General features: G+C 37.3%; 1 protein-coding gene across 5 annotated transcripts in view; it reads left to right on the top strand.

The window, feature by feature from the left end:
• Window positions 1-486: 486 nt before the first annotated feature.
• satb1a (SATB homeobox 1a) overlaps window positions 487-26,288 on the top strand; it is a 31,115-nt gene continuing 5,313 nt past the window's right edge. For 2 of the 5 annotated variants that reach the window (XM_088651315.1, XM_087294072.2), the window contains exons 1-10: window positions 487-809; window positions 1,826-2,017; window positions 2,105-2,281; window positions 4,328-4,454; window positions 4,930-5,053; window positions 7,645-7,756; window positions 10,357-10,739; window positions 19,735-19,929; window positions 21,780-21,911; window positions 23,142-23,339. In XM_088651315.1, the coding sequence (XP_088507441.1) occupies window positions 1,855-2,017; window positions 2,105-2,281; window positions 4,328-4,454; window positions 4,930-5,053; window positions 7,645-7,756; window positions 10,357-10,739; window positions 19,735-19,929; window positions 21,780-21,911; window positions 23,142-23,339 (1,611 nt within the window). In that variant the 5' untranslated portion in view covers window positions 487-809; window positions 1,826-1,854. 5 annotated transcript variants of the gene reach the window in all.

Here is a 26,288-nt window from a genome sequence, read left to right as displayed (position 1 = left end):
AAAACAAAAACCATGAATGTCAATTTTTTACCGTTTTCCAACATTTTAAAATATATTTTCTTTTGTGTTAACCTCAAACAGGTTTGTGACAAGTAAAGGGTGAGTAACTAAATGATGACAAAATTGAAAATATTTGGTGAGCTGTCCCTTTAAATACTTTACGATTGCAAAAATAAAAAGGCGTATTAATATTAATTACAAATTAATTTCTAGTTGGCTGTCTATATGGCCACAAATGTAAAAAAAATACTTCTTGTTGGCTAAAGTAATACATTTTCATTGACTCAGACAGAAAGAATGGTGCTTTATAGATATCTACAATCAGATTTCATAACTTAAGCGTTTCGACCAGCCAATAGATCAAACAAAGCTTGCTGTTTTAATTATTAAATGTTTAAACAGCCTGCCATACTATAATAGTCATGTATTCTGACAGAAGGCACTTCCGCTAGAAGCAGATTGGTCTGCACTCGGTGACATCACATTGATGATGCTTTGTGGGGCCGCCTAGAGATTTAATTACGGACCTCTGTTCGCACAAAATATTATACGAGCCGTTTTTCCTCGCGTTTACCCTATTTTTGAGGATTTAAATGTGTATGATTTTATCATTTGCTAAGAACAAAGACCTTTCCTCAGAAGATAAAAGCCGTTTTCGAGTGTCTTTTCACCGGACGCGCGCATTGATTCTGGAGCCAGTGTTTTTGTTAGTGAGCGATCCTGGGACGAGCGCTCGGTCTGTCGGCATGTTAGGATACCCGTCTGAAGGATTATAAACCACCGGTAAAAACAGTACTGCAGTCGCTAAAGTAAGTATAATAACCCGACAGATGAAGAAGAAAGACATAGGTTGGGTATTTAGGCTATACATCACCTGTAGCAGCGCTTCACGGCTGGAAAAAACCCGTCTTAAACCAGCCTAAGATGGTTTGCTGGTCGCAGCTGGTTTAAGATGGTCTCCAAGCTTGTTAAACAGTCTTCGCTTGGGAGACAAGCTGCATTAACAGATAATAAAAGTAGTCAAATCTTAGAACCAGACAGTAGATCAGTCTGAGTATTTTAAACCATACGAACTGCACATGGACACAATTATATTTCACAATTATAGTGTTTTATATAAAAGAAGATGAATGCATATGCATAATATGTTTGCATATGTGAATAATAACGTTACATAGCATAATTTACGATGTAGGAATAATTGGTAGGTTTGTCAGAGCTGAGATTAAAAATATTATGAAGAATTACATATTTAGGCTAATACATACTGTATGTACTTTGATGCAAAAACGTGTTACTCCGTATGATTTTGTTTTCCTTTTATAAGAATGTACTTGTGTTTAATATTTATTATGTATTAATAATAATGTAATATTTAAGAACAATAGGGTTGTAACAGCTGAGACAACAAATGTATATGAATTATTTATAGAGTGTAGATGCAAATCCTCTTGGTCCATCTGACATGTTTTCTTTTAAATTAGAATTTTTATGAGGCTCCTATGGTTTATGTTCAGTATTTTTTCTTAAATTGACTATTAACATTTTCATTGTCGTTAAAACTGAACTGAACCTAAACATAAGGTTCTAATAAAGATGCCTAATAAAAATAAAAAACAACAATCAGACGTTTGTATCTGAAGTGTTCATATTTTCATTTCATTTCAGCTTTATTTGTATAGCACTTTTACAATGTCGATTGTGTCAAAGCAGCTTCATATAAATTAAATTAAATAACTAAAAAATAAATGAAATAATTTTCATATACATAAATAATGTGTATGTGTGACTATAAATAATTTATACATCATTTTCTATTCTAAAGGTTGGTGAAATCCAAGTTTTAAAACAGTGATGGACCATTTGGCGACCACTAGTAGCACCCAGGGGCCGGCCCTGTGTGAACCCTCTTATCCTCCCTGTAAAATGGCTCGTATGGAGAATTGTAGAGATCTGCCTGTACCTGGAGTCACACCTGTTAGCTCCAAACAGACATCACACACTAACAGGAGGAAAGGTATTCATTAATGGCCATAAATGTAGTATACCATATCAGTTCATCCCATTTTTCTGAGTAATATAGTTCCTCTTTCTTTCAACGCAGGTAGTTTACTTCCAGTATTCTGCATGGTGGAACAAAGCGATGTCCCACCATCCGAAGGGAAGCGGTCGGAGCATGCAGAATTTGTGCTGCTGAAGAAAGACCTGCTGTTCAGCCAGATTACAGAAGCTGCATTGCAAGAGCTGGGATACACACACACCGCAGCGGCTCTGGCTACAGGTACACACACACACACACACACACACACACACACACACACACACACACTGATGAATAATTCACACTCAATTCCAGTTGAATATTTAAGCCTAAAGGATAGGGACGGAATAGACTGCGACTATGAAAAAAACTACAACCGGCATTATATTATCTTACATGTTATGCTTTATACATAAGTTAGCATTTAGAAAATTGGTGTGGGTAAAAACTGTTTAAAAAAAAAAAAAAACAAGTGTTTTATTCTCATCAAGGTTATTCTGCTCAAACAAATATTGTGATATAGTAAGATTGTGAAAGAAGTTTCCTACTTTAATATATTTTAGGATGCAATTCGGAGCTTAAAATAGCTTTTTTTAAGGGATAGTTTACCCAAAATGAAAATTATGTCATAATTTACTCACTCTTTACATGTTCAAAACTTGTTAGAGCTTCTTTCTTCTATTGAACAAAAGGGAAAATATTTTAAAGAAAGCTGGAAACTGCTAACCATTGACATTTTTAGTATTTGTTTTTCCTACTATGGTTTCTAACATTTTTTAAAATATCTTGTTTTGTGTTTAGTAGAATATAGAAACTCATAAAGGTTTGGAACCACTTAAATAAGGAGTACATATTTATTTTTGGGTGAACTATCCCTTTACATTCATTGTGCTGAAAATGTTAGTTGTTCTGCTTAAAGGGATAGTTTAATAAAAAATAAAAATTTTGTCATCATTTACTCTCCCAAGTGTTTCAAACCTGGATGTAAAATAAAAATAATAAAAAACAAGATATTTTGAAGAATTGTGTAAACCCGCTGCCATTGCAAATGGTGAACAAATTTAATATTTCTAATGGAGACCATGATAGAATATTTACAAGATTCTGTGATTAATGGAAAGGTCACAAAAACAGTATTTTTAATCAATGTAATGCATCCATGCTAAATAAATGTATTAATTAAATCTAACCAAGCCCATGCCTCTGAACAGAGTACGTATAATTAAAAATGTTTTCAGCAATTACATCTGATTATTTTAACTGCAATTCAATATATTTAAATTCAATATATTTAATAAATAAACCTTTTAATGAAATCTAACCTAACCCAAACCTCTGAACAGAGTACATACATACAATTAAAAATATTTTCAGCAGTTATATCTAACTGATAATTTGTAACTGCAGTGAAATATACTTAATAAATAAAAGTATTAATTAACTCTTATCAATCCCATGCCTCTGAATAGAGTACATACAAACAATTAAAATATTTTCAGCAATTATTTCTAACTGATCGTTTTAACTGCAATTTAATATTTTCAATATATAAAAGTATTGATTAAATCTAACCGAGCCCATGCCTCTGAACAGGGTACATATAATTAAAAATATTTTCAGCAGTTATATCTAACTGATCATTTTTAAATGAAATTTAGTAAGTTACACAATTAAAAAGTATCAACATTGTCTTCATCTACAATCCCACACAATTTTACTTGCCTTGTACTGATTTTTTTTTTTTTCAAATCCACACGTGCCTAATTTTACTGCTCATGCTAATAATTATGAAACATATTTAACTTGTATGATGACCAAATTAAGTATTAAATCATGCAATGTTTGAAAATCCGAGGTGTGGAATAAAGATTAGAGAAGGAAGTGCAGAAAACATGTCAGAAGCTAACAATAAGTGTCAAAAGGAACAGGAATTATTCATGGATCATATATACAGTACATTACCTGACTGAAGTCACCTGACCTATCCAAGTTTTAGGAACAACATATGCGAGTTTCAATAGATCTTCTGCAGTATTTGTGATGATTAAGATGCAGTTCAACAGGTTATTCATTAGAAAAATCTATTTTCTGCCATTTTTCTAAATAAACTAGAAGTCAAGTTATTATTTGTTGCTCTTACAACTAGGATCAACGACAATACTTTTGTCAAGTAGTGTAGTGTGTGTGTGTATATATATATATATATATATATATATATATATATATATATATATATATATATATATATATATATATATATTGTATTAATGTTCATATCTGCAATAGGTCAGATTCAAGTTGGCCATTGGAACCCTGTGGCTCTGTCCAGCGTGACAGATGTCTCTGATGCAACAGTAGGAGACATGCTTCAAGACCTATACCACGTTATCACCTTAAGAATAAAGCTGCACAGGTACAATACACACACATACATACCACACACACACACACACACACACACACACACACACACACACACACACACACACATGCTCTAAGTATCACGTTTTTCTCAAAACAATCAGAATTAAAACTCCTCTGATTTATGATTAAGGCTAATTTTCGCAGGCAATTTAGTATTAAAACTAATTTCAGAATTATTAAAAGTTATTATAGCTATTAAAGTTTTGAGGATAAACACTTAATAATGTGGCTATTTGTGAAATAATAATTATTTGTGATTAATGTCCCACAGTGTAATTAATTACTGCAGTACATTGTTTTTCTTCTTTGTTTTTGTTTTTTTTTTCTCACTGACTCACGCACATTCTCTCTTTCTCTCTCTCTCTCTCTCTCTCTCTCTCTCTCTCTCTCTCTCTCTCTCTTTCTCTCTCTCTCTCTCACACACACTCTCTCTCTCTCTCTCTCTCTCTCTTTCTCTTTCTTAGTGTTTCTAAATTAGAGGACTTGCCCGCTGAGCAATGGACTCATTCTACAGTCAGAAATGCTCTAAAGGATCTGCTTAAAGAGATGAATCAGAGCACGTTGGCTAAAGAGTGTCCATTATCTCAGGTATGGCTTCCTAAAAATCTTTTTGTCTATAATAAGTCACTGTAAATAGATTTTACGGCTGGTAAAAAGTAACATTGCAATATCTAATGTCTATAGAACTTGTAGTATCACAGGATTCCTGATGAACAACAGCCTCTAAATAAATTATAGTATATAGGATCTCATATTTCCTGCGTTGAGTAGTACAAGTATCTACACAAAAGGCAGTATTATATGCCTAGTTACATTTCAAACATTCTGTACTTTATTCAGCTTAAAAGCATGTACAGTTGAAGTCAAAATTATTCTGTGATTTTTATTTTTATTTTTTTAGAAATTTGTCTAATATTTTCCAATGATGTTTAACAGAGTAAGACATTTTTCACAGTATTATTAGCATTATCAAAGTATTGGTGGTTTTATTTTGGCTAGAATAAAAGCAGTTAGTATTTTTCTTAAGCTCAAAAATTGTTATCTCTCTCCAGCAATATTTTTAGTTGACAGAACAAAACACTGATTTGCCTTATTATCCTAACTTACCTAATTAAGCCTTTAAATTGCACTTTAAGCTCAAAACTAATGTCTTAAAAATATCTAGTAAAATATTATGTGCTATAATTTTATCATGGCAAAGATAAAATTGGTTATTAGAAATTAGTTATTAAAACTATTATGTTTAGAAATGGGTTTGAAAAAAATCTACTCTCGTTAAACAGAAATTGGGGAAAGCATATACAGGGGGCTAATAATTCAGGAGGGCTAATAATTGTGACTTCAACTGTAGCTACAGAATAAAATAGTGCTAATTGCCTCATCTTGAGTATAAAGAGCAGAACTATGATCGAAGAAGCGCTCACTATCAAAGAAAACAACCTACCATTAAGATCCATCCTTGGTTTGAGAACCAGCTATTAAATGTATTGAGCAAGAAGACAAAAATCTTTAGCACATCCGTTCTGGACACATTTAGTCAGCCTAATTTAGTAGACTCAGTATGGCTAATTACTGTAACATGCTTTATAGGAAAAAAGGTTGCATCAGGTCGAAACTGCATTGTTGAGATAAATAAACAAACAAACAAGCAAAATAAGACATTTGTGTCACAAAAATCTCCAAATGTTTACACCATTTTTAATGTTGAAGTGAATTTTAGATTGTGGAATGCACTTCTGGTTTGAGGAAAATTGTACTCAACAAGACTGAAACAGATTACTGTTACACTGTAAAACCCAATAAGTTAAGGCAACTCAAACCTTTTGAGGAAACTGATTGCAACGAACCATTTGAGTAAAAAACAACTAATTTATATGAGTATTGTGAGTTTACTCCATTTAAGTTAAAGTGAATTAACTTTTTACCTTCAACAATTTGAGTTTTAAGTTCTTTTCAAATGAGTAGAATTAACTTTCAGTAAATTTTGAGTTAACTACAGTTATTTCATTTGATAAAGTTGACTGTTGGGTGTTACTGTGTACAAAAAATCCCTATTTCTCAGTTGGATGAGCACTATATATATATATATATATATATATATATATATATATATATATATATATATATATATATATATATATATATATAGCCAGAATATACATATGGCCAGAAACGTACTCTTCCCATAGATAATTTTTGTGATATTGTAATATATATCCCCATTTAAATCACAATATATACAATGAATAATTCACTAGGATGGACTAGGAATCCAGAAACCTCTGTTTTCTCCTTATTTTAGTTTTGGTCAGTGTTTGCTGGAACTCTGGTAAATAAAATATGTGCTATTTTTATCACTCAGTGTTCCCATTAATCAGTCCCTCCAGGATTTTGCAAGGCCATTTTATATTTACGGCCTAAAATGACTGATTTTGTGATGGCTTATCTCTAAACTTTTGTTGCTTAAATTTTTGTGTTTTGCTTTGAAAATGCATAAAAAATGCATGCTTTTTTATCTTAACCATTGCACTTGCAAAATCCTGGAGGGTCAGTATTTTGCACAAGGCCATGCTTGTTAGATAATATTGACATAACAGTATTGATAATTGGTTTAGTAATATGGATATATTACTACTAAAATGTCTTTAAATTCGTAAATAAAAAATTAGTTTTCTGTCAAAGAAGGTATTATCATTTCTATGTCACAGTTAATAATTATATTTGAATGATGCAGTGTGTTATTACTCCAGTGATATTTTTGTGATTATTCATGTTTATTTAAGTAAATTGTTCATGCTAAAACACATTTCACTGTACCCAATTTATTAAAAGTGCTTAATTTTGCTTTAAAAGAGCGAACCATTTGCTGACTGTTTAATGGAAGTTTTTCCCATAATTCTCCGAAAGTGTCATGGAACATAGATGTTCATAAACACAACAAAGTCACCCAAAAAAACTTAATAAAAAATAAATAGGTGGAAATTATTGTGAAAAATTGATTTAAAATAAAACCAAAATTAGACGCATTTATGAAATGGTATTCAATTTATTATTTTTATCAGATTATTGAAAATATACATATTTGTTACATAACTAAAAATACAGCACATAATTTTTGCTATTGTCACTTTTTTAGCAAATGAACACATTTTGTCTCCGCTTTTGTTTTTGTTTGAAAGAGCATGATTTCATCAGTGGTAAACGGCACTTACTATGCCAGCATCTCTGCTGCGAGATGTCAAGAGTTCGGCCAGTGGTACAAACACTACAAGAGGACAAAAGCTATAATGGGTGAGTAGCTATTCAATGAAAAAATGCTAGTTTTACATTATAGTTCTCAAGTATTATTCATATGGTTTAATTTCATATGGATGTAATTTTGACAATACAGGTTAATGTGTTATAGTTCATGTATTGAAATCAGTTAGGCAGGGACAATGAATGATATTCAGCTGCCTCTTAACATTAATTAATGCTCCAAATAACATGAAAAATTATTGTTGATTTTAATATTATGATTTACTTTGTCAAAATAATGAGAAATTTTCTCTTAAAAATTACTTTTCATATTAACCAGATTTTTCTCATAATAATGAAATATTGTATAATAATAATAATAATAATAATAATAATAATAATTAGAATTTGTCACGTAACAATGATTTACTTTCCAACAATAGTGATTCTCATAATATTAAGATACTTTCTCATAATAATCACTTACCTAGAAAGTTTCTCCTTAATTTACCTTGTTTTTGTTTTTATAATTATTCATATTAAACGAGGCTTCTGTAAAAAAACTAAAAACAATACAACATTTATAAATGTAAGTAAATATATTATTTTAACATATTAAAAGTTTTAAAATTACCATTAATTGTATCTATACGTAATAAACAAAATAGATAGTTCGTTGTAAATTATTGTTGTAATGAATTAATATCAGTGTAATGATTGGTTTTATTGATGTTTGTTTTTCTGATTGTGGCTGCATTTATTTAAATAAAAATACAGTAGAAACTGAAATATTGTTCTTTTGTAACAAAATGTTGTTTATTACACATATATGCTAAGAAAAATGTGTCAGTAAAGGCAAACAAAAAGAAACACACAGATTTCATCTTTATGCAAGCTAAACCTGTTATAGCTTTGGTATAGAAAAATACCCTAAGACCTGTTCTTGCACAATGGATTAAAGAAATGTCAGATAATCCTGCTCTTGAAAAGTTAGTGCTCAGCATAAATGAGTATTCCCCATTTTCAAAATGAATATTTGTATCCATTTCTTAGTAAATATGGGTAATATATATTGGTGCATTTGAAAAAAAAACTGATTTATTAGACATATATGTTTATTAAAATAATATTTTAGTCACCAAACATATTTAAAAATGGAAAGATAATACATTTAAATTCATGCAAAATATTACAAAAAAAAAAAAAAAACTACAAACTAAAACACTTCAACAAAATTGTAGGTATTTGTTGTTTCTCTTGATTTTCGCTGTTTTTGAAAATGTATTTAATATTTTTCCCTAACATTAAATTTGGGCTACTAATTTTTAAACCATTATTGTAAGTTATTTTGTTAAATAATTTCCAGATTTTGCTTTAGTGCTGACTAAACTAATGTATATGCACAAATATAATATTGTAAAACATCCTATAGAAAATATTAATTTAAATGACAGATTTGTGTGGGTGTACTCGTAAATGCTGAGCACTGTATATAATCAGAGGTAAAGCAGAGACTTTAAAAAAAAGTGTGGTCTCCTTTTGGTAGATTTGTCTTTGGAAAGATGACTGTAATTTAAATATCAGTGTAATAATGTTTTTGTTTTGTTAATTATTAATTATTATATACGCACACACATTGGTCAACTTAAATAATTTTTTATTGTTTTTTTTTTTATTTTAGAATTTATTTAAATGTCATTTGTGTTTCCTTTAGGGGTGGGAAAGTACATTTTGAAATGTTTTATAACTTAAAATTCTGTATTGTTTGCTGGGTTTAGTAATATAATTAAAATAAATAAAAACAAGGTTGAAAAAAAAATTTATGAAATAATTTAATGTAAAATAGTTATTTTATGTTTTAATAAAGTCATTTATAGTAATATTTTATTAACACATACTTTTTCAGAACTTGTTCTGATAAGCTGATGCTCAAGAAAAAGTTTAAATTTATACATATGAATATTTTTCTGGAAACAAATACATTTTTAAGGATTTCTTAATGAATATGAAAAACAGCATTTCTTTGAAAAATAATAGGTTTTACAATCACATTTTATTATAAAATTAATACATTTTCAATCTGCCCAGTTGGTGGAATGAACGCCCTAACTGCATCAGAAAGGCAGAGTCACTCGCTGTCTTCAAGAAACGACTAAAAACTCAACTATTTAGTCTCCACTTTCCTTTCTAATCTGCAATTGCCTCTCTGGCTCCACCGCTAACTGTATTACAAAAAAAAAAAAAAAATAATAATAATAATAATAATAATAATATATATATATATATATATATATATATATATATATATATATATATATATATATATATATATATATATATATATATATATATATTACTAATGTTTTGCTTCTTACACTTTACATACCTGAAACTTGCCTACAGCACTTATTCATTGTTGCTTGTGTAAATTGCTTCCTTGTTCTCATTTGTAAAAAAAACATTTAATATAAAATATTTAATTTGGATATAAAACCTATACCAAACTAAAACACTGAATTTATAACAAACTGAAAAGTAATAAAAGTAATAAATTATTATTTAAAATAATCTGATTATAACTATAAGATTTTTAAAAGGGCTCCAGTGATTTTAATCCAAATACTGTAGTAATAAATGTTTCTCCCTCTTGTCAGGTGACATGAGCAGGCAGTGCACTCAGCCCTCTTCTTCCAGTCAGCCCTCGATGTTCCAGCAGCCAATGGAAGGCAGCAGTGCAGAGTCACGGGGTGTTGTCCAGATGCAGGCTGGGATGCCTGGTCTAGTTATGGCTCAGCTTCTCTCACAGCAACACGCCATGTCTCAGCTCCTCACACACGCTCACACCCACTCACACATACCTCATCCTGCACCTCTAAAGACTCCTCCCAAATGCAATGTGTCGCCTCCAACAGTAACTCAATGTCCTTCTCCTGTCACCGACGTGTCACCTGAAATTTACCACTGGGTGCGCGAGGAGCTGAAGAGGGCAGGCGTTTCCCAAGCTGTGTTTGCACGAGTGGCCATTAACAGGACACAGGTAATATGACTTTCTCTACACACTTTATGATTATTCATCGAATGTCAATTTTTTTGTAAGGATTGGGCTGAATTATTATCATATTTAGAATTTTATTTAATATTTTTGCAATTTTTGTGACAAAGTTGCGTTTTGTCATTTTTATTTGTTTTTGTTTTTTAATATAACTGTATAGTTTTTATTATTATTATTATTTTATATATGCGCAATTGCGTTGATGAAGTTGTAACAAATACTTTAAAGCTTGTTTTTAAATATATATAAATATATATGTTTTTAAAAATATAACTTAAAGGGGCTAATAAATTTGACCTTAAAATGGTTTTCAAAAAATTTAAAACTTCTTTTAATCTAGCCAAAATAAAATAAATAAGAGTTTCTCCAGCAGAAAAAATATTATCAGACATACTGTGGAAATTTTCTTGCATTATTAAACATCATTTGAGAAATATAAAAAAAATTATTGAAATATTGATTCATTATTGATTATTGATTGAGTGAGCCGGCTTAAAATCATTTAAAATATGTGACTATTCAAATTGGTTGGAATGTTAAATGAATTGCGATGCATGTTTTGAACAGCATTAACCATTGTGTTTACTGTAAATGTGTTTAATATCCACAATTTTTTATTTTAAATATTTGTACAGTTTTATCACTAATATTTTTTTATTATTAATGCTTTTTTTTAAAACATCAAGTATACATCAACGATTTGCTGTGAGCTAGTTGAAAATTTAAATCAAATATGTGATGACTCATATTGGTTAAATGAGTTGCGATGCATGTTTTGAACAGCATTGACCATTGTTCTTACTGTAAATAATTGTCGGTTCATTCTGCTGTGGTGACCCCTGATATTTAAGAAACTAAGTAGAAGAAGAATAAATGAATAAAAATAAATATTTTTAAACATCCAGTAGAGATGTAACGATTCATTGTGAGCCAGTTGAAAAATCCTTTAAATATGTGCTGATTCAAATCAGTTTAGATTTTAAAGGAACTGTGATGCATGTTTTGAACAGCATTGATCTTTGTGTTTACTGTAAATGCACTTAACATGCATATTTTCTGCAATCAAACTGTAGCAAATAGTTCAGTTGCAGGGTTGTTGTATAGTCAGTAAAACGTTCGAGGTTACAGAAGTAACCCTTCGTTCCCCGAGGAGGGGAACGGAAGTGCCATGAAATGAAATGGGAGGATTCGGATCAGAAGCAGCTTGTCTGGAGAGTATTGAACTGGCCAATGAATGAAATTAATTGGCAGCGTAAGCTTGCGCAGGTGTGCGGCATCTGCAATTATCTCAGCATATAAGCACACCTGAAGCCAGCAGACGCCATCCTTTTAAGCTGAAGAGACTTTCAAACAGCTAAGGGACAGTCATTATGGCGACGGAGTATGGCACTTCCGTTCCCCTCCTCGGGGAACGAAGGGTTACTTCTGTAACCTCGAACGTTCCCCTTCGGTTGGGGAACTTCAGTGCCATGAAATGGGAGAAGTATGGAAAGCGTCATAATGACTGCACCTTACCAACACCCCCGATGAGGAGATAGTCAAGCAAGCGTGACGCACCCACATCATGGGGGGCGCGGTCCTCCAACGTGTCCCTGGCCCTAATTTATCCTACTTCAACAGAAGTTTTACGGATTTAGATATATTTTTTGGGAAGTCGTGAGCATCTAGATAATTCTAGGAAATACGACAGTACGTTGGGAAGCGTGCAATCCCGATAGGGAGGACGCTGCGGAGGCCATCCTTTACCCAAGGGGGGGATAGATGGCAGAATTTACATATGGACTAGCCCTAAAAAGGGGGAGTACGCATAGCAAAAGAGTGGTTAGCGGAGAGGGAAGACACGGGTCCGCCCAGGGGGGGGACTTAACCGTGGCGGAATAAGCATATGGGATCGCCTAGTGGGGATCACGCATAGCAGGCACCTATACCCAAAACGCGGGCTGACCAGCGGGCAGACCTACAACGTAGTGGGCCAGCAAGTGACTCCTCCGCTGAGTCAGTGCTGGGGGCCATGGAGGAATCTGCAGGGCTCACCTGACGGGGAACTTTACTGACAGATAAAAAGGCGCACGTACCTCCGTGTTAAGTTACCTAATACCCTTGAGGAAACCGGCTCCACTCGCAGATTGTAAAACCTTGCAAATGTGTTGGGTGTCGCCCAGCCCGCAGCTCTACAGATGTCTGTTAGAGAGGCGCCGCGTGCACGCGCCCAAGAGGATGCAACGCTCCGAGTGGAGTGTGCACGTACTCCCGGGGGACACGGCTGACCTCGACTCGAATAAGCGAGTGAAATGGCATCCACAATCCAGTGGGATAATCTTTGTTTCGATACGGCACTTCCCTGCTGCCGACCGTTATAACAGACAAAGAGCTGCTCAGATGATCTAAAATTCTGAGTACGGTCCACATAAATGCGCAGAGCGCGAACTGGACAAAGTAAAGAAAGGGCTGGGTCTGCCTCCTCCGGGGGCAGCGCTTGCAGGTTCACTACCTGATCTCTAAAGGGGGTGGTAGGAACCTTGGGCACATAACCGGGGCGGGGTCTCAGGATGACGTGAGAGTAATCCGGCCCGAATTCCAGTCACGAGTCACTGACCGAAAATGCCTCCAGGTCCCCGACCCTCTTGATGGAGGCCAACGCAACCAGCAGAGCTGTCTTCAGGGACAGAAATCTTAGAGATACTGATTCGAGTGGCTCAAAGGGATCGGATCGCAGACTCGTGAGAATAAGGGCGAGATCCCAAGAGGGCATGAGAGGGGGGCGAGATGGATTAATTCGCCTAGCACCCCTAAGGAACTGGATGACCAGGTTATGCTTTCCCACGGTGCCGCCAGCTACCGCGCTATGATAAGCGGAGATGGCGGCCACGTAAACCTTGAGAGTGGAGGGCGACAGCCTGCTGTCCAACTTCTCTTGAAGGAAAGAGAGCACAACACTAATCTGGCAATTTCGGGGGTCCTCTCTGCGAGAGACGCACCATTCAGTGAATAGACTCCACTTCAGGGCGTAGGCGCGCCTCGTGGAGGGGGCTCTAGCCTGAGTGATGGTATTAACCACCGCAGTCGGTAGGTTACCTTAGTCTTCCTAGCGTCTAGGGACCACACGTGGAGGTTCCAAAGATCGGGGCGAGGGTGCCAGATGGTGCCCTGTCCCTGAGAGAGTAGGTCCTCTCTCAAAGGGATCCGCCAGGGGAGGGCCGTCGCGAGGAGTGAGAGCTCTGATATCCAGGTCCGGTTGGGCCAAAGGGGCGCAACTAGCAGAACCTGTTCCTCGTCCTCCCTGACCTTGCACAGAAACTGCGCGAGCAGGCTCACTGGGGGGAAACGCATACTTGGGCATGCCCCGAGGCCAGCTGTGGGCCAGTGCATCCGTGCCGAGAGAGCCCTCGGTCAGGGAAAAAAACAACTGGCAGTGAGCGTTCTCGGGGGAAGCAAACAGATCAATCTGGGCCTCCCCGAATCGCGCCCATATCAGCTGAACAGACTCGGGGTGGAGTCTCCATTCTCCAGGGCGTAACAGCTGTCGTGAGAGCGCATCGGCTGCACGATTGAGCATGCCTGGGACGTGAATGGCGCGCAGCGATTTCAGCCGCGGGTGACTCCAGAGGAGTAGACGGCGGGCGAGCTGAGACATGCGTCGAGAGCGCATACCCCCCATGCGGTTGATATACGCCGCCGCCGCCATACTGTCCGTCCTGACCAGCACGTGTTGCCGCTCCAGAACCGGTAAAAAGCGGTGGAGAGCGAGGAACACTGCCAACAGCTCTAGGCGATTGATATGCCAATGCAGCTGGGCACCCTTCCAGAGGCCCGCAGCCGCATGCCCGCGACACACGGCCCCCCAACCCGTGTTGGAAGCGTCTGTTGAAACAACAACATGGCTGGACGCCTGTCCTAGAGGCACACCGGCCTGTAGGAACGAGGGGTCGTTCCAAGGGCTGAGGGCGCAGCGACACAGCGCAGTAACCGAGACCCGGTGTGTGCCCGCGTGCCATGCGCGTCTGGGGACCCGATCGTGAAGCCAGTGCTGAAGTGGTCTCATATGGAGCAACCCGAGCGGCGTGACGGCGGCTGCGGATGCCATATGCCCCAGGAGCCTCTGAAAGAACTTCAGTGGGACCACTAGTTTGCTGTCGAGCTCCCTCAGACAGTTCAGCAACAGGCGAGTGCGTTCCTCGGAGAGGTGCGCTACCATGGTGATCGAGTCCAGCTCCATCCCGAGAAAAGAAATCCTCTGCACGGGGGCGAGTTTGCTCTTTTCTCGGTTGACCTGAAGCCCCAGTAGGCGGAGATGCCGAAGCACCTTGTCCCTGTGCATAATCAATTGCTCCCGCGAGTGGGCTAAAATCAGCCAGTCGTCGAGAAAATTGAGTATGCGAATGCCCGCGAGCCGAAGGGGCGCTAGGGCACCCTCCGTGAGTTTGGTGAAGACCCGCGGAGACAGAGAGAGCCCGAAGGGGAGGACCTTGTACTGCCACGCGCGACCCTCGAACGCAAACCGCAGAAATTGGAGGTGGCGTCGAAGAATGGAGACATGGAAATACGCGTCCTTCAGGTCTATGGCTGCAAACCAATCCTGAGGACGAACGCATTGGAGAATGCGCCTCTGCGTGAGCATTCTGAACGGCAGCCTGTGCAGACAGCGGTTCAAAACGCGCAGATCTAGGATTGGCCGTGACCCACCGCTCTTTTTGGGTACGATGAAGTATGGGCTGTAAAACCCACTCTCCATCTCGGCTGGAGGAACCGGCTCGATTGCACCCTTCGCCAGGAGGGCAGCAATCTCCTCTCGCAAGACAGGGGCGGACAGGGGGTTGACCCTGGAGAAATACACGCCCGTAAACTTGGGGGGCCATTTCGCGAACTGAATCGCGTAACCGAGTCTGATTGTGCGTATGAGCCACCGCGAGGGGCTGGCCCGTGCTAACCAGGCAGGCAGAGCCCTCGCTAATGGAGTCATCGCTACAATCGCTGACGTACCAGCGGTGGGGCAGCGCGGAGTGGGTGTGCTGATCCGGGAAGCACGAGGGTCCCGCGGAAGAGCTGGAGGAGAGCGATTCGCTCTGGCTCCGCACCCTGACTCCGGAGAGGGGGCTGGAGGGCTGAGGGAAGGGAGACCGTCCCCCCCGCGCTCGTGAGCCACTGGCGAAGCACGTAGAGTCTGCGAGCCGGAAGGCAGCGCATCCCGGACTGGCAGAACTCGTGCAGTCACATCCGGGGAAGGGAAAAAGTGCTCTTTTACTGATGTTTTGGTGGCACTGAAAAGTACCGTTGTTATCGGGGCCCCGCCCTCCAGCGGGGAAAGAGCAAGTTTCCTCTTCTCCGCATGGCCTGTCTCAGGGACGCTTCGCGGTCCGTTTACCGGACTTAACGGCGCCCTGGGCAGGAGGGGCTGCCTGCTTTCGAGGTGTACGCCTCGGCGAGGAACAGCGGAGGTGGATGGCTCAGCGGGCGGAGCGGGCTTACGGCCACGCCGATAGATGACATTGCCCATCGCATCCGACTGCTCTTTCACCGCCTTGAATTCCTGGGTGAATTCACCGACGGTGTCGCCGAACAGGCCAGCCTGGGATATGGGCGAGTCAAGAAAGCGAACTTTGTCAACATCGCGCATATCGGCCAGGTTTAGCCAGAGGTGGCGTTCCTGAACCACAAGTGTGGACATCGTCCTCCCCAGCGCACACGCGGCGGACTTAGTAGTCCGAAGAGCATAGTCGGTCGCGGTGCGCAGCTCATGTAATAAGCTTGGGTTGGACCCGCCCTCGTGCAGCTCGGCCAGCGCCTGCGCTTGGTAGCGCTGGTAGGTGGCCATCGCGTGCAAAGCAGAAGCAGCCTGGCCCGCAGCCTTATAAGCTCTGGCTCGGAGGGAGGCAGACAACCTACAGGCTTTGGACGGGAGGCGGGGCAAACCCCGCCACGTAGAGGCGCCGCGCGGACAAAGATTGACCGCGATAGCACGCTCCACTGACGGGATCGCCTCATACCCCCTGGCAGCTCCGCCGTCAAGGGCGGTGAGGGCGGAGGCACACGGGCAGAGAAAGGTGCCCTCCAAGACTGCGTGAGCCTACTGTGCACTTCCGGGAAGAAGGAGACGAGAGGCTTCGAAGGCTTCGCCTTCTGGTCCTCTACGTAGCACCCATCTAGTCGGTCCGGCCGCGGAGCTGGGGGATAAACCATCTCCAACCCCACGGCCGAAGCAGCCCGGGAAAGCACGGCTAACATGTCCGCTTCAGGATCCGATTTGACAGCGCTCACCTGCCCGGAGGGGGCGAGCGGGTCCGGATCTTCGTCGGACAGTGAAAGCCCACCCTCCGATGCCGCGGAGGACATCTGATCTCCGGTGTCAGCGAGTGTGAGAGCTACCATCTGGTTAGACGGATCACTCCCACTACCCGAAGCTTGGATGGAGCGCCGTGAGGAGCGAGAGGTCCGCGAGCCCGTGGGCAGCGGATTATCTCCCGCTGAAACCCTCAGATCTGCCCGAGCGCCCGCTGCTTTTTTAGAACAGGAGGCAACTGGGGTGGCTCGCTCTCTTGCGAAAGTTAGCCGCGAACTTAACTGTGCAACGGTCATGGCATCGCAATGACGACATGAACCGCCCGCGAGCACCGCATTAACATGCTGGACCCCCAAACATGCAATGCAGTGATCGTGTCCATCATCCGGAGCCAGGAAACCCCCGCATCCAGAAACGCACAGTCGGAGCGCCATCCTGAAAAGGACGTGCTGCACGACTGTGTTGCTCTTTTAGGAAAGTTTGCAACAATACGCACCGCTCTGGAGGACCGGACCCAAAGAACCGCAGGCAAGGGAGAAACCCAGCTCGACCGTCTGCCACCGCGAAGAACCACTCTGGACCGGGAGACACACTCGTTCGCTCTGAAGTGCTGATCAGCAAGAGGAACCCTCATCGACTCACTCAGAAAGGATCTGAAGCGAAAAGGATGGCGTCTGCTGGCTTCAGGTGTGCTTATATGCTGAGATAATTGCAGATGCCGCACACCTGCGCAAGCTTACGCTGCCAATTAATTTCATTCATTGGCCCGTTCAATAACTCTCCAGACAAGCGGCTTCTGATCCGAATCCTCCCATTGGACCACAGTCTCCTTTTCCAAGTTTCTGATTGGCCAGAATTGCTTTATGCTTAAAGCAGGTCGCACACCAGAAGCGCCACTCGGCGCCGCGACATGGCACGCATATGACAGTTTAAAGTATCGCACACCAGACGCGCACATTTGAATGATATTTAACATGCGCTCTGTGGCGCAGTTGAAAAATGAACTGTGTCTTGAGCCGTGGCCAGGCGCCGCCGACAGCCGCCGACTTGTGGCGCCGGTGTGTGTATCCTGATAGAAACCTATGTTTAGAATTCTAAAATGCATGGCGCTGCGCGGCACACCGCCGAGCGGCGCTTCTGGTGTGTGACCTGCTTAAGGGTTATATTGCCACTTGTTAGTTAAGCATGCTCTTCACAGTGCAATATAGTGTCTTCTTGCATTTTCACATGAACAGAAAAATCCTGTGTTTCCATTAGTCTTGGATTAGTGCATTTCTAGCCTGTATATAAATATTTATTACATTAAATATATATTAAATGTATGTACCTTCTTTAACACATTATACGTGCATCTTTATGTCTGTTTATTTACAAACAACTAAAACATTGGGTATATGGGTTAAAGACGGAAAGTCATTAATTCGTTCGTTCGTTCGTTCGTTCGTTCGTTCGTTCGTTCGTTCGTTCGTTCATTCATTTATTTTCTTTCAGCTTAGTTTTGTATTTATCAGGAGTCGTTACAGCGCAATGAACCGACATATGCACCAAAGTAAATTTACAAAAAAAAAAATAATAATAAAATTGTGATTACATTACAAAGGAAGTAAATGAGTATAATGTCTTTAACGGTTCAAATAGTTTTTTCTTTATATATAAAATACCCAACATATGGGTAAATTAATGTTACTTTTTTTATCCAACATAACAGATTTATGAATTTTTATGATTGTCCTATATATAATAATGAAACAGCAAACTGCTTACCTATTCTTGTAAAAATACATAAAACAATAAGTGATCATACTAAACTTGATTAAACATTAAATTATTAAAAACAAATGGGTAAAAGCTATGACGTAAAATCCGAATGTTAAATATAGATGACATTTAATTAGTAATGTAGGCCATTTATTATGTCATTATTCTTTTATTGTTTTTATGCTTCAAAACCGTTTCATCTTTGACCTAAATATAAAATTATATATCTAATTTATAATATAAAATTTTTAGCTCTCATGTAAAATGTTTATTCTTTTTCAAATATTCTCCAAGTGCTGTTTAGTGGAGAGAAGATGTTTTTCCTCACTGCATCTTTAAATATATCGGTCTTGATAGCTAATTTATAAACAATTTTTTTGTCTTTAAAATGATTACAGTAGTTATTTTGCTAGTTAATCTGCTACATATAACATAAGCTTGATGTAATGGTGGTTCATTCATCTGTGGGGGCAACAGATTAATAAAGGGAATAAGCCAAAAAGAAAATGAATGAATGAATTTTGCGAGTTAAAAGTATTTAGCTTAAAGTGTCATTTAAACTAAGTTAATTACTAGGCTTAACTAGGTTAATTAGGTTAACTAGGCAAGTCATTGGACAACAGTGGTTGTTCTGTTGCCTATCAAAAAAACAAAATATTCTTTGGGGGCTAATAATATTGAAATTGGATTTTCATTGGATTTTAATTTATTTTTTATTCCAGCCTTTCACCAGGATAAAAAACATAATATAAAACACTGCAAAATATTTTCTTGCTCTTTAAAACATCACTTAAGAAATATTTGAAAAGCAAATTGAAATTTCATAGAAGGGTTAATAATTTAATCTTCAACTGTATAATAGTTTAATTTCATAGTCATGTTTGTAAATTGCATACTACTGTTGTGTATCTGTGCACATTTTAAAGTATCTGCCTCTTGCAACAGGGTCTGCTGTCTGAGATCTTGCGAAAGGAAGAGGACCCAAGATGTGCATCTCAGTCTCTATTAGTGAACCTGAGAGCCATGCAGAGCTTCCTGCAGCTTCCACAAAGCCAGAGAGACTCTATCTATGTGGAGGAACGAGAGAGAAACCTCAACACTGCCTACAACACTAATACAAGCTCACCTCTGCCCATTCAGGTTCACCCTCAGATTTGATTATAGACCTGACATGTATCATATATTGCAAAAAATGAAGAAGAAAAAAAACTGTTTCTAGTCCAAATATCTGAAAATTCTTAAAACGAGAAGCAATTTCTAGAAAGATAAGCAATATTGTTTTGTTTTCAGAAATAATAAGTTAAAATTAAGTGGGTTTTCCTTAAAACACACTAAATGATCTGCCATTGGGTAAGTAAAATAATCTTGTTTTTGTATTGAAATAAGATTATTTTACTTAGTCCACTGCCAAATTTTTATGCTTGTTTGGGAAAGAAAAAGAAATTTAGAAGTCATTATGTGAATAAAGAGAAGCATGTTTTTGCAGTGTACACTATTAATATGATTCTTATGCTTAAAGAAGCTTATTGTGCTCAACAAGGCTGCATTTATGTCATTCAAAAGGTTATGATTCGCACTCGTTAAATAATTACTTTATATAGCTTTGTTTTACATTCTTTTAAAATACATTGGACACACTAAGGAAGGCATTGTGCCGAAATGTCTGTTTAGTATCTCCTGAGAATGAAGTATAAAGCTATATAAAGTAATTATTTATCGAGTGCGAATTACACCCTTTTTAATTAAATTTTTAACAAGATTAATGCACCAAAATTAAAAAAAAACGAGAATGCAGACTTCATTACTGAACGTGATGCATTTTTGTAATACAAACTCCAGTACATATATAAATCATTACAATGAAAAATATCTGTTTTCTTATTCAATCTTGTTTAAAGTTTTGCTCATTCCTTTGATTTAAAGCTGATGTTTCAGCATGATTACTCCAGTCTTTAGTGTTAAATTTCAGAAATAATTCTGATCTGATGATCTAATGCCCAATTAAAATTTAGAATTATTATCAGTGTTTCTTATTTTCATATCATATTTTTGGAGGGTAAAAATCATGATGCAGTGCCATTCAAAAAAAAACATTAAAATCAGTTTTAAAAAAGTAAAAGACATTTATGATGTCTATAATAATGTAAAGACGTTTATAATGAAACATATATTTTTAAAATAAATAAGTTTTTTTTTTTACATTTCATCAAAGGATCCTAAAAATGAAAATCCTTGTTCACAAACCTGTGAAGCAGCAGAACATATTTTCAACATTGATCATATTATTAGTGATTAAATACCAGTAATAATGTATAATTAGAGAGCAGCAGATCAGCATATTAGAATGATTTCTGAAGGATCAGGTGCCACTGGGGTAATGATGCTGAAAATTCTACTTTGAATCACTGAAATAAATGAAATTTTAAACTTCATTCAATTAGAAAACAGTTATTTTAATGTGTTATAATATTAAACGTTTTGGCTTGATTTTTATATCATACTAATATAATTCTTTGAAAAACATAGAACCTTACCAATTACAAACTTTTGATCAAAATATGCTGTAATTTCAATACAACACATCTCATTCAAATGAATAAATAACATCAGTAATAATAATAATAATGATACAGTTTTAAATGATAGCTCATCCAAACTTTTAATTGTGTCATCATTTACTCACCATTTACTTGGTCGAGGGTGTTATTTCTTTTCTGTTGAACAATGTTGAAAAGCTGTAACCATTTCAGTATTTGTTTTTCCTACTATACAAGTAAATGGTTACAAGTTTACAACATTCTTCAGTGTATATATATTCTTATATTGTGCTCAACAAAAAAAAAAACTAAAACTGGTAAACGGTGTGTACAGAATCATGAGAGAATTGTCATTTTTGGGTGTGCTAATCCCTTTAGGTGGCTTTTTCTGAACGCTGTTGTCATGAAAAAAAATCTGTCTCACCACAGGCCAAACTTTCTCCTGTTTCCAAGGATATTGTAGTGAAAGTGGAATGTGATGACACTGGAATAAACTACGGCATTTATGAAGAAATACAGCAAGAAATGAGGCGAGCAAAAGTGTCACAGGCCTTGTTTGCAAAAGTCTCTGCAGCCAAGAGTCAGGTAAATATATACATGAGAGATCGAATACATTTAGGCTAATTAAAAACCATGAAAAAAAGGTTCCACCAGCACATGTGTTAATTTATCAGATGCTTTTATCCAAAAATACTGTATATCATTTCAAATGCTGTATATAAACAGTTAATGTCAGAATTATTAGCCCCTCTTTGAATTGTTTTCTTTTTAAAAATATTTTCCAAATGATGTTTAACAGAGCAAGGACATTTTCACAGTAAGTCTGATAATAATTTTTTTCTTCTGGAGAAAGTCTTGTTTGTTTTATTTCAGCTAGAATAAAAGCAGTTTTTAATTTTTTGAAAACCATTTTAAGGTCAAAGTTATTAGCTCCTTTAAGCTATTTTTTTTTTCAATTATGTTTTTAATTACCCTAACCTGCCTAGTTAACCTAATTAACCTAGCTAAGCCTTTAAATGTCACCTTAAGCTGTATAGAAGTGTCTTGAAAAGTATCTAGTAAAATAATATTTAATGTCATCATGGCACAGATAAAATAAATCAGTAATAAGAAATGAGTTATAAAAAATATAATGTTTAGAAATGTTGAAAAATTCTTCTCTACGTTAAACAGAAATTGGGGAAATAAATAAACAGGGGGGCTAATAATTCTGACTTCAATTGTATATATTTTATATAACACAATGAATATTTATATTATGTCGTGTAATGTAATGTGTGTTTATATAGTGCAATCATCGTGTATGGCTATACACCCAAAGCACTTCACAATCATGAGGGCTGCTCTCTTCATTATTAAATGAATAAATGTGTATTGATTTCATATATGTAAATAATTAGTAATAGTAAGAAAATAAATACAGTAAGGGAGCAAAATCTAAAACCCTAGTGAATCTGTCTTTTGCTTTTTTTTTTTCTATTTCCTTAGTTCAAAACAGACTTTATTTTCTTTATAATCTGTTTTGAACAAAGGCATTCATATGGTTAGTTGAGTGCTGACCTAGAAATACTGCAGCATTTTAAACATTTCTAGAAAATTAAATATTTATCTCCTGCATATAAATATTTATTATATATTTAAATATTTATGTCATGGAAGGCATTAATTATTTCTTATTCATTTTATATCATAACGTTTTCTCATTTCAAGTGGTTTGAGATCCTAAAACATTACATTAAACGTCCAGGTTAATATAAGGCATTGAATCAGATTTTCTACACTGTCTCAGATGTATTTCTGTTCTTGTATTATTAGGGCTGGCTGTGTGAGCTGCTACGCTGGAAGGAGGAACCATCTCCTCAGAATCGTACTTTGTGGGAAAACCTGTCTTTGATAAGGCAGTTTCTAAACCTCAGCCAATCAGAGCGAGATATTATATATGACCAGGAAAGCAATACTGGGCAGACGTTCTACTCAGAGAAACACACAAGACCACTGACTGAACAGCTGCAGGTTAGTGCTCATGCACTCCTCTTTCTATATAGTAAACAATTACAGTGCACTCTGAGTAGGGCCAGACAGAATCTGCGGATATTTTTCTGCTATTCCCTCTGAGAATTTTGTAAAAAAAAATCTGCGGATTTATGCTGATTGATTTTAGGAGTATCGTAACTAAAAACGTAATTTACAAAATAAAAATATTAGCTTTTTAACTTTTATTTAATGTTTACAATGCAAATCCATCTTTATCCACATATTTGGTAAACAAAGCAAGTCTATCATATATTACAGTATTTCTCAGTCACGTTCCTGGAGGACCACCAACTCTGCAGATTTTTCATGTCTCCTTAACAGAACACCTGATTCAAATCCTCAGCTCATTAGCAGAGACTAAAATACTGTATATTTAATGAATATGACAGACAAAGGAGACATCCAAACATGCAGTGTTGGTGGTCCTCCAGGACCGTGGTTGAGACACACTGATATAATATATCTACTAAAAGACAGAACATATTACTTTACAATCTATATTGAAAATAAATCACATAAACACTTTCATATAAGTCACACGCAGATTTTGTGTGGGCCTAACTATGAGTAATCATTTACTGTGTTGATAAGCTTTATTATTTCTAATCACACATTGGAATGTATAGACTTTATAGATATAGATAATATCTAAAAAATCTAAATAATTATATATATATATATATATATATATATATATATATATATATATATAAATTAGGGCTGTCAAAGGATTTAAAAACTTAATGTAATTAATCACACTTTTTTTGTAATTAATCATGATTAATCACGAAACACAATATTTATTACAGAAATAAAAACACTGGCATGTAAGTGCCATTTGAATTTCAAAACAATCAATGCCAATAACAAACAAAAATGATTTGCATGTTGGATTTTAAGTGGACTACAAACAAACACACGCACACATAGACAACGCTTGCAGTGCAGCGCACGAGGTGAGCGAGGGATCCCTTCAGATTCATCAACATGCGCGATCGCGTTCATCAAATTTACCTAAACTAAGTATTCTAAAGTATGGCTGTAATTTACTAGTAAGGATTCTGGCACGGCAACGTGAAGCAGACACTTTACAAAAGTTGTGTGTTGGGGGGAAACACATGAAACTTATGAAATGTGAGGGCTTATGGAAGCAGCTTGAAGGCAGATAATAGGGCTGTCTTTGACAGCTTGCAACTTTATCTGCCACTTTTACTGAGTACATTTACATGGACACCAATACTCTGTTTTTATGATTAAGATAATACTGATTAAGAGTCTACCATGTAAGCAGCGATTTTTGATTACCTTGCAGGATCACGCAGTGCGGAGGTTTTTCTTTCTGTTTGCCATGCGGTATCAAACTCCATTAAAACATCCTGAATGATAATATGTTGAATGAGAGTGAACTGCTGAACTGCAGTTAAAGTCTAAAGATTAAAAATGAAACACCCGAAATTGCATGAAACTCTGGAGGAAACACAGGATACCCTGGTGATGCGACATTAATTGTTTTATACTGAAACTTTCCTTCAGCAAATCCTTGGTCTTATCCAAATTTCTTTGCACGCTAAACACACGCAGGGCCAGAGCAAGCTGAACTGGTGCTCTAGCCAAATGGCAATCACGCCGCCCTTAAGCCTGGTTTATACTTCTGCGTCAAGTAACCGGCGTAACCCTCGGCACATGCAACGCGCGTAGCTGTGTATTTACACTTCTGCGCGCTGTCTCTGTTGGTCTGCACTAACACTTCCGAAACGCTAGTTGGCAGTGAGGTGTAAATGTTCCTCTGTGTCGAGTTTCTTCGCTGCAGTTTTGCTTTTCCTGAACACTTCCGGGATGTACAAGTGGCTCAAACTCGCCCATTTTGAGGCAGGAACCGGCGGACGTGCAACAACTTTAACTATAAAGTAAACACAAAACAAAACTTTCCATCCGGAGCTCCTTCACGGGACTCCACACTTGTAAACAATCACTCCATCAGGCTCGCACCATTCACGCGGCTCTCGGTCCCGCCCAGACTTGTCAGCACTACCAAACCGACCAATCACAGAGCTTGCGCTACGCGTCGTTGCGACGTGTAGTTACATTTTTTGAGGGGTGCACGTCAGCAGCGGCCACGGCGAAGGGCTATGCGTCTGCGCCGTAGCACACGCCGACGTTTGACGCAGAAGTATAAATCAGCCTTTAACCCGAAAGTGAAACAGAAAGTGACTGGTTCGCGGATGAACGTAAGGATCGTGAGGGAGGGGGTAGGTGTAGCAGATGAAAGTAAGGACCGAGGGTTTTAAATTTGTTAAAATTTGGAAAAAAAAGTGATAATACTAAGTACAGGTCAGAATATTGTTTCATTTTTACAAAAATATAGTTGTTTATTATGAGATATTATTATGAGAAAATATCTCATAAGGAGATATTAAGTCATTTTTATGAAAAAAAAACATCTCATTATTATGAGAGCATTTCTCATTATTAAGAAAAGTTAAGTCATTATTATGAGAAAATATCTTCTTTTTTTGAGGGTGTTCCTCATTATTAAGAGAAGTCATTAATATGAGAATATATATATATATATATATATATATATATATATATATATATATACAGTTGAAGTCAGAATTATTAGCCCTCTTCAATTTTTTTTCTTCTTTTTTAAATAATTTCCAAATTATGTTTAACAGAGCAAGGAAATTTTCACAGTATGTCTGATAATATTTTTTCTTTAGAGAAAAGTATTGTTTGTTTAATTTTGGCTAGAATAAAAGGAGTTTTTAATTTTTTAAACACCGTTTTAGGGACAAAATTATTAGCACCTTTGAGCTATATTTTTTCTCGATTGTCTACAGAACAAACCATTGTTATACAATCACTTGCCTAATTACCCTAACCTGCCTAGTGAACCTAATTAACCCAGTTAAGCCTTTAAATGTC

The sequence above is a fragment of the Danio rerio genome, chromosome 19, assembly GCF_052040795.2.
Source record: "Danio rerio strain M-AB ecotype USA chromosome 19, GRCz13ab, whole genome shotgun sequence".
In the NCBI taxonomy this organism is placed as follows: Eukaryota; Metazoa; Chordata; class Actinopteri; order Cypriniformes; family Danionidae; genus Danio; species Danio rerio.
The sequence above is the reverse complement of the archived record's forward strand: the minus strand, read 5'-3'. Positions and strand labels throughout refer to the sequence as shown.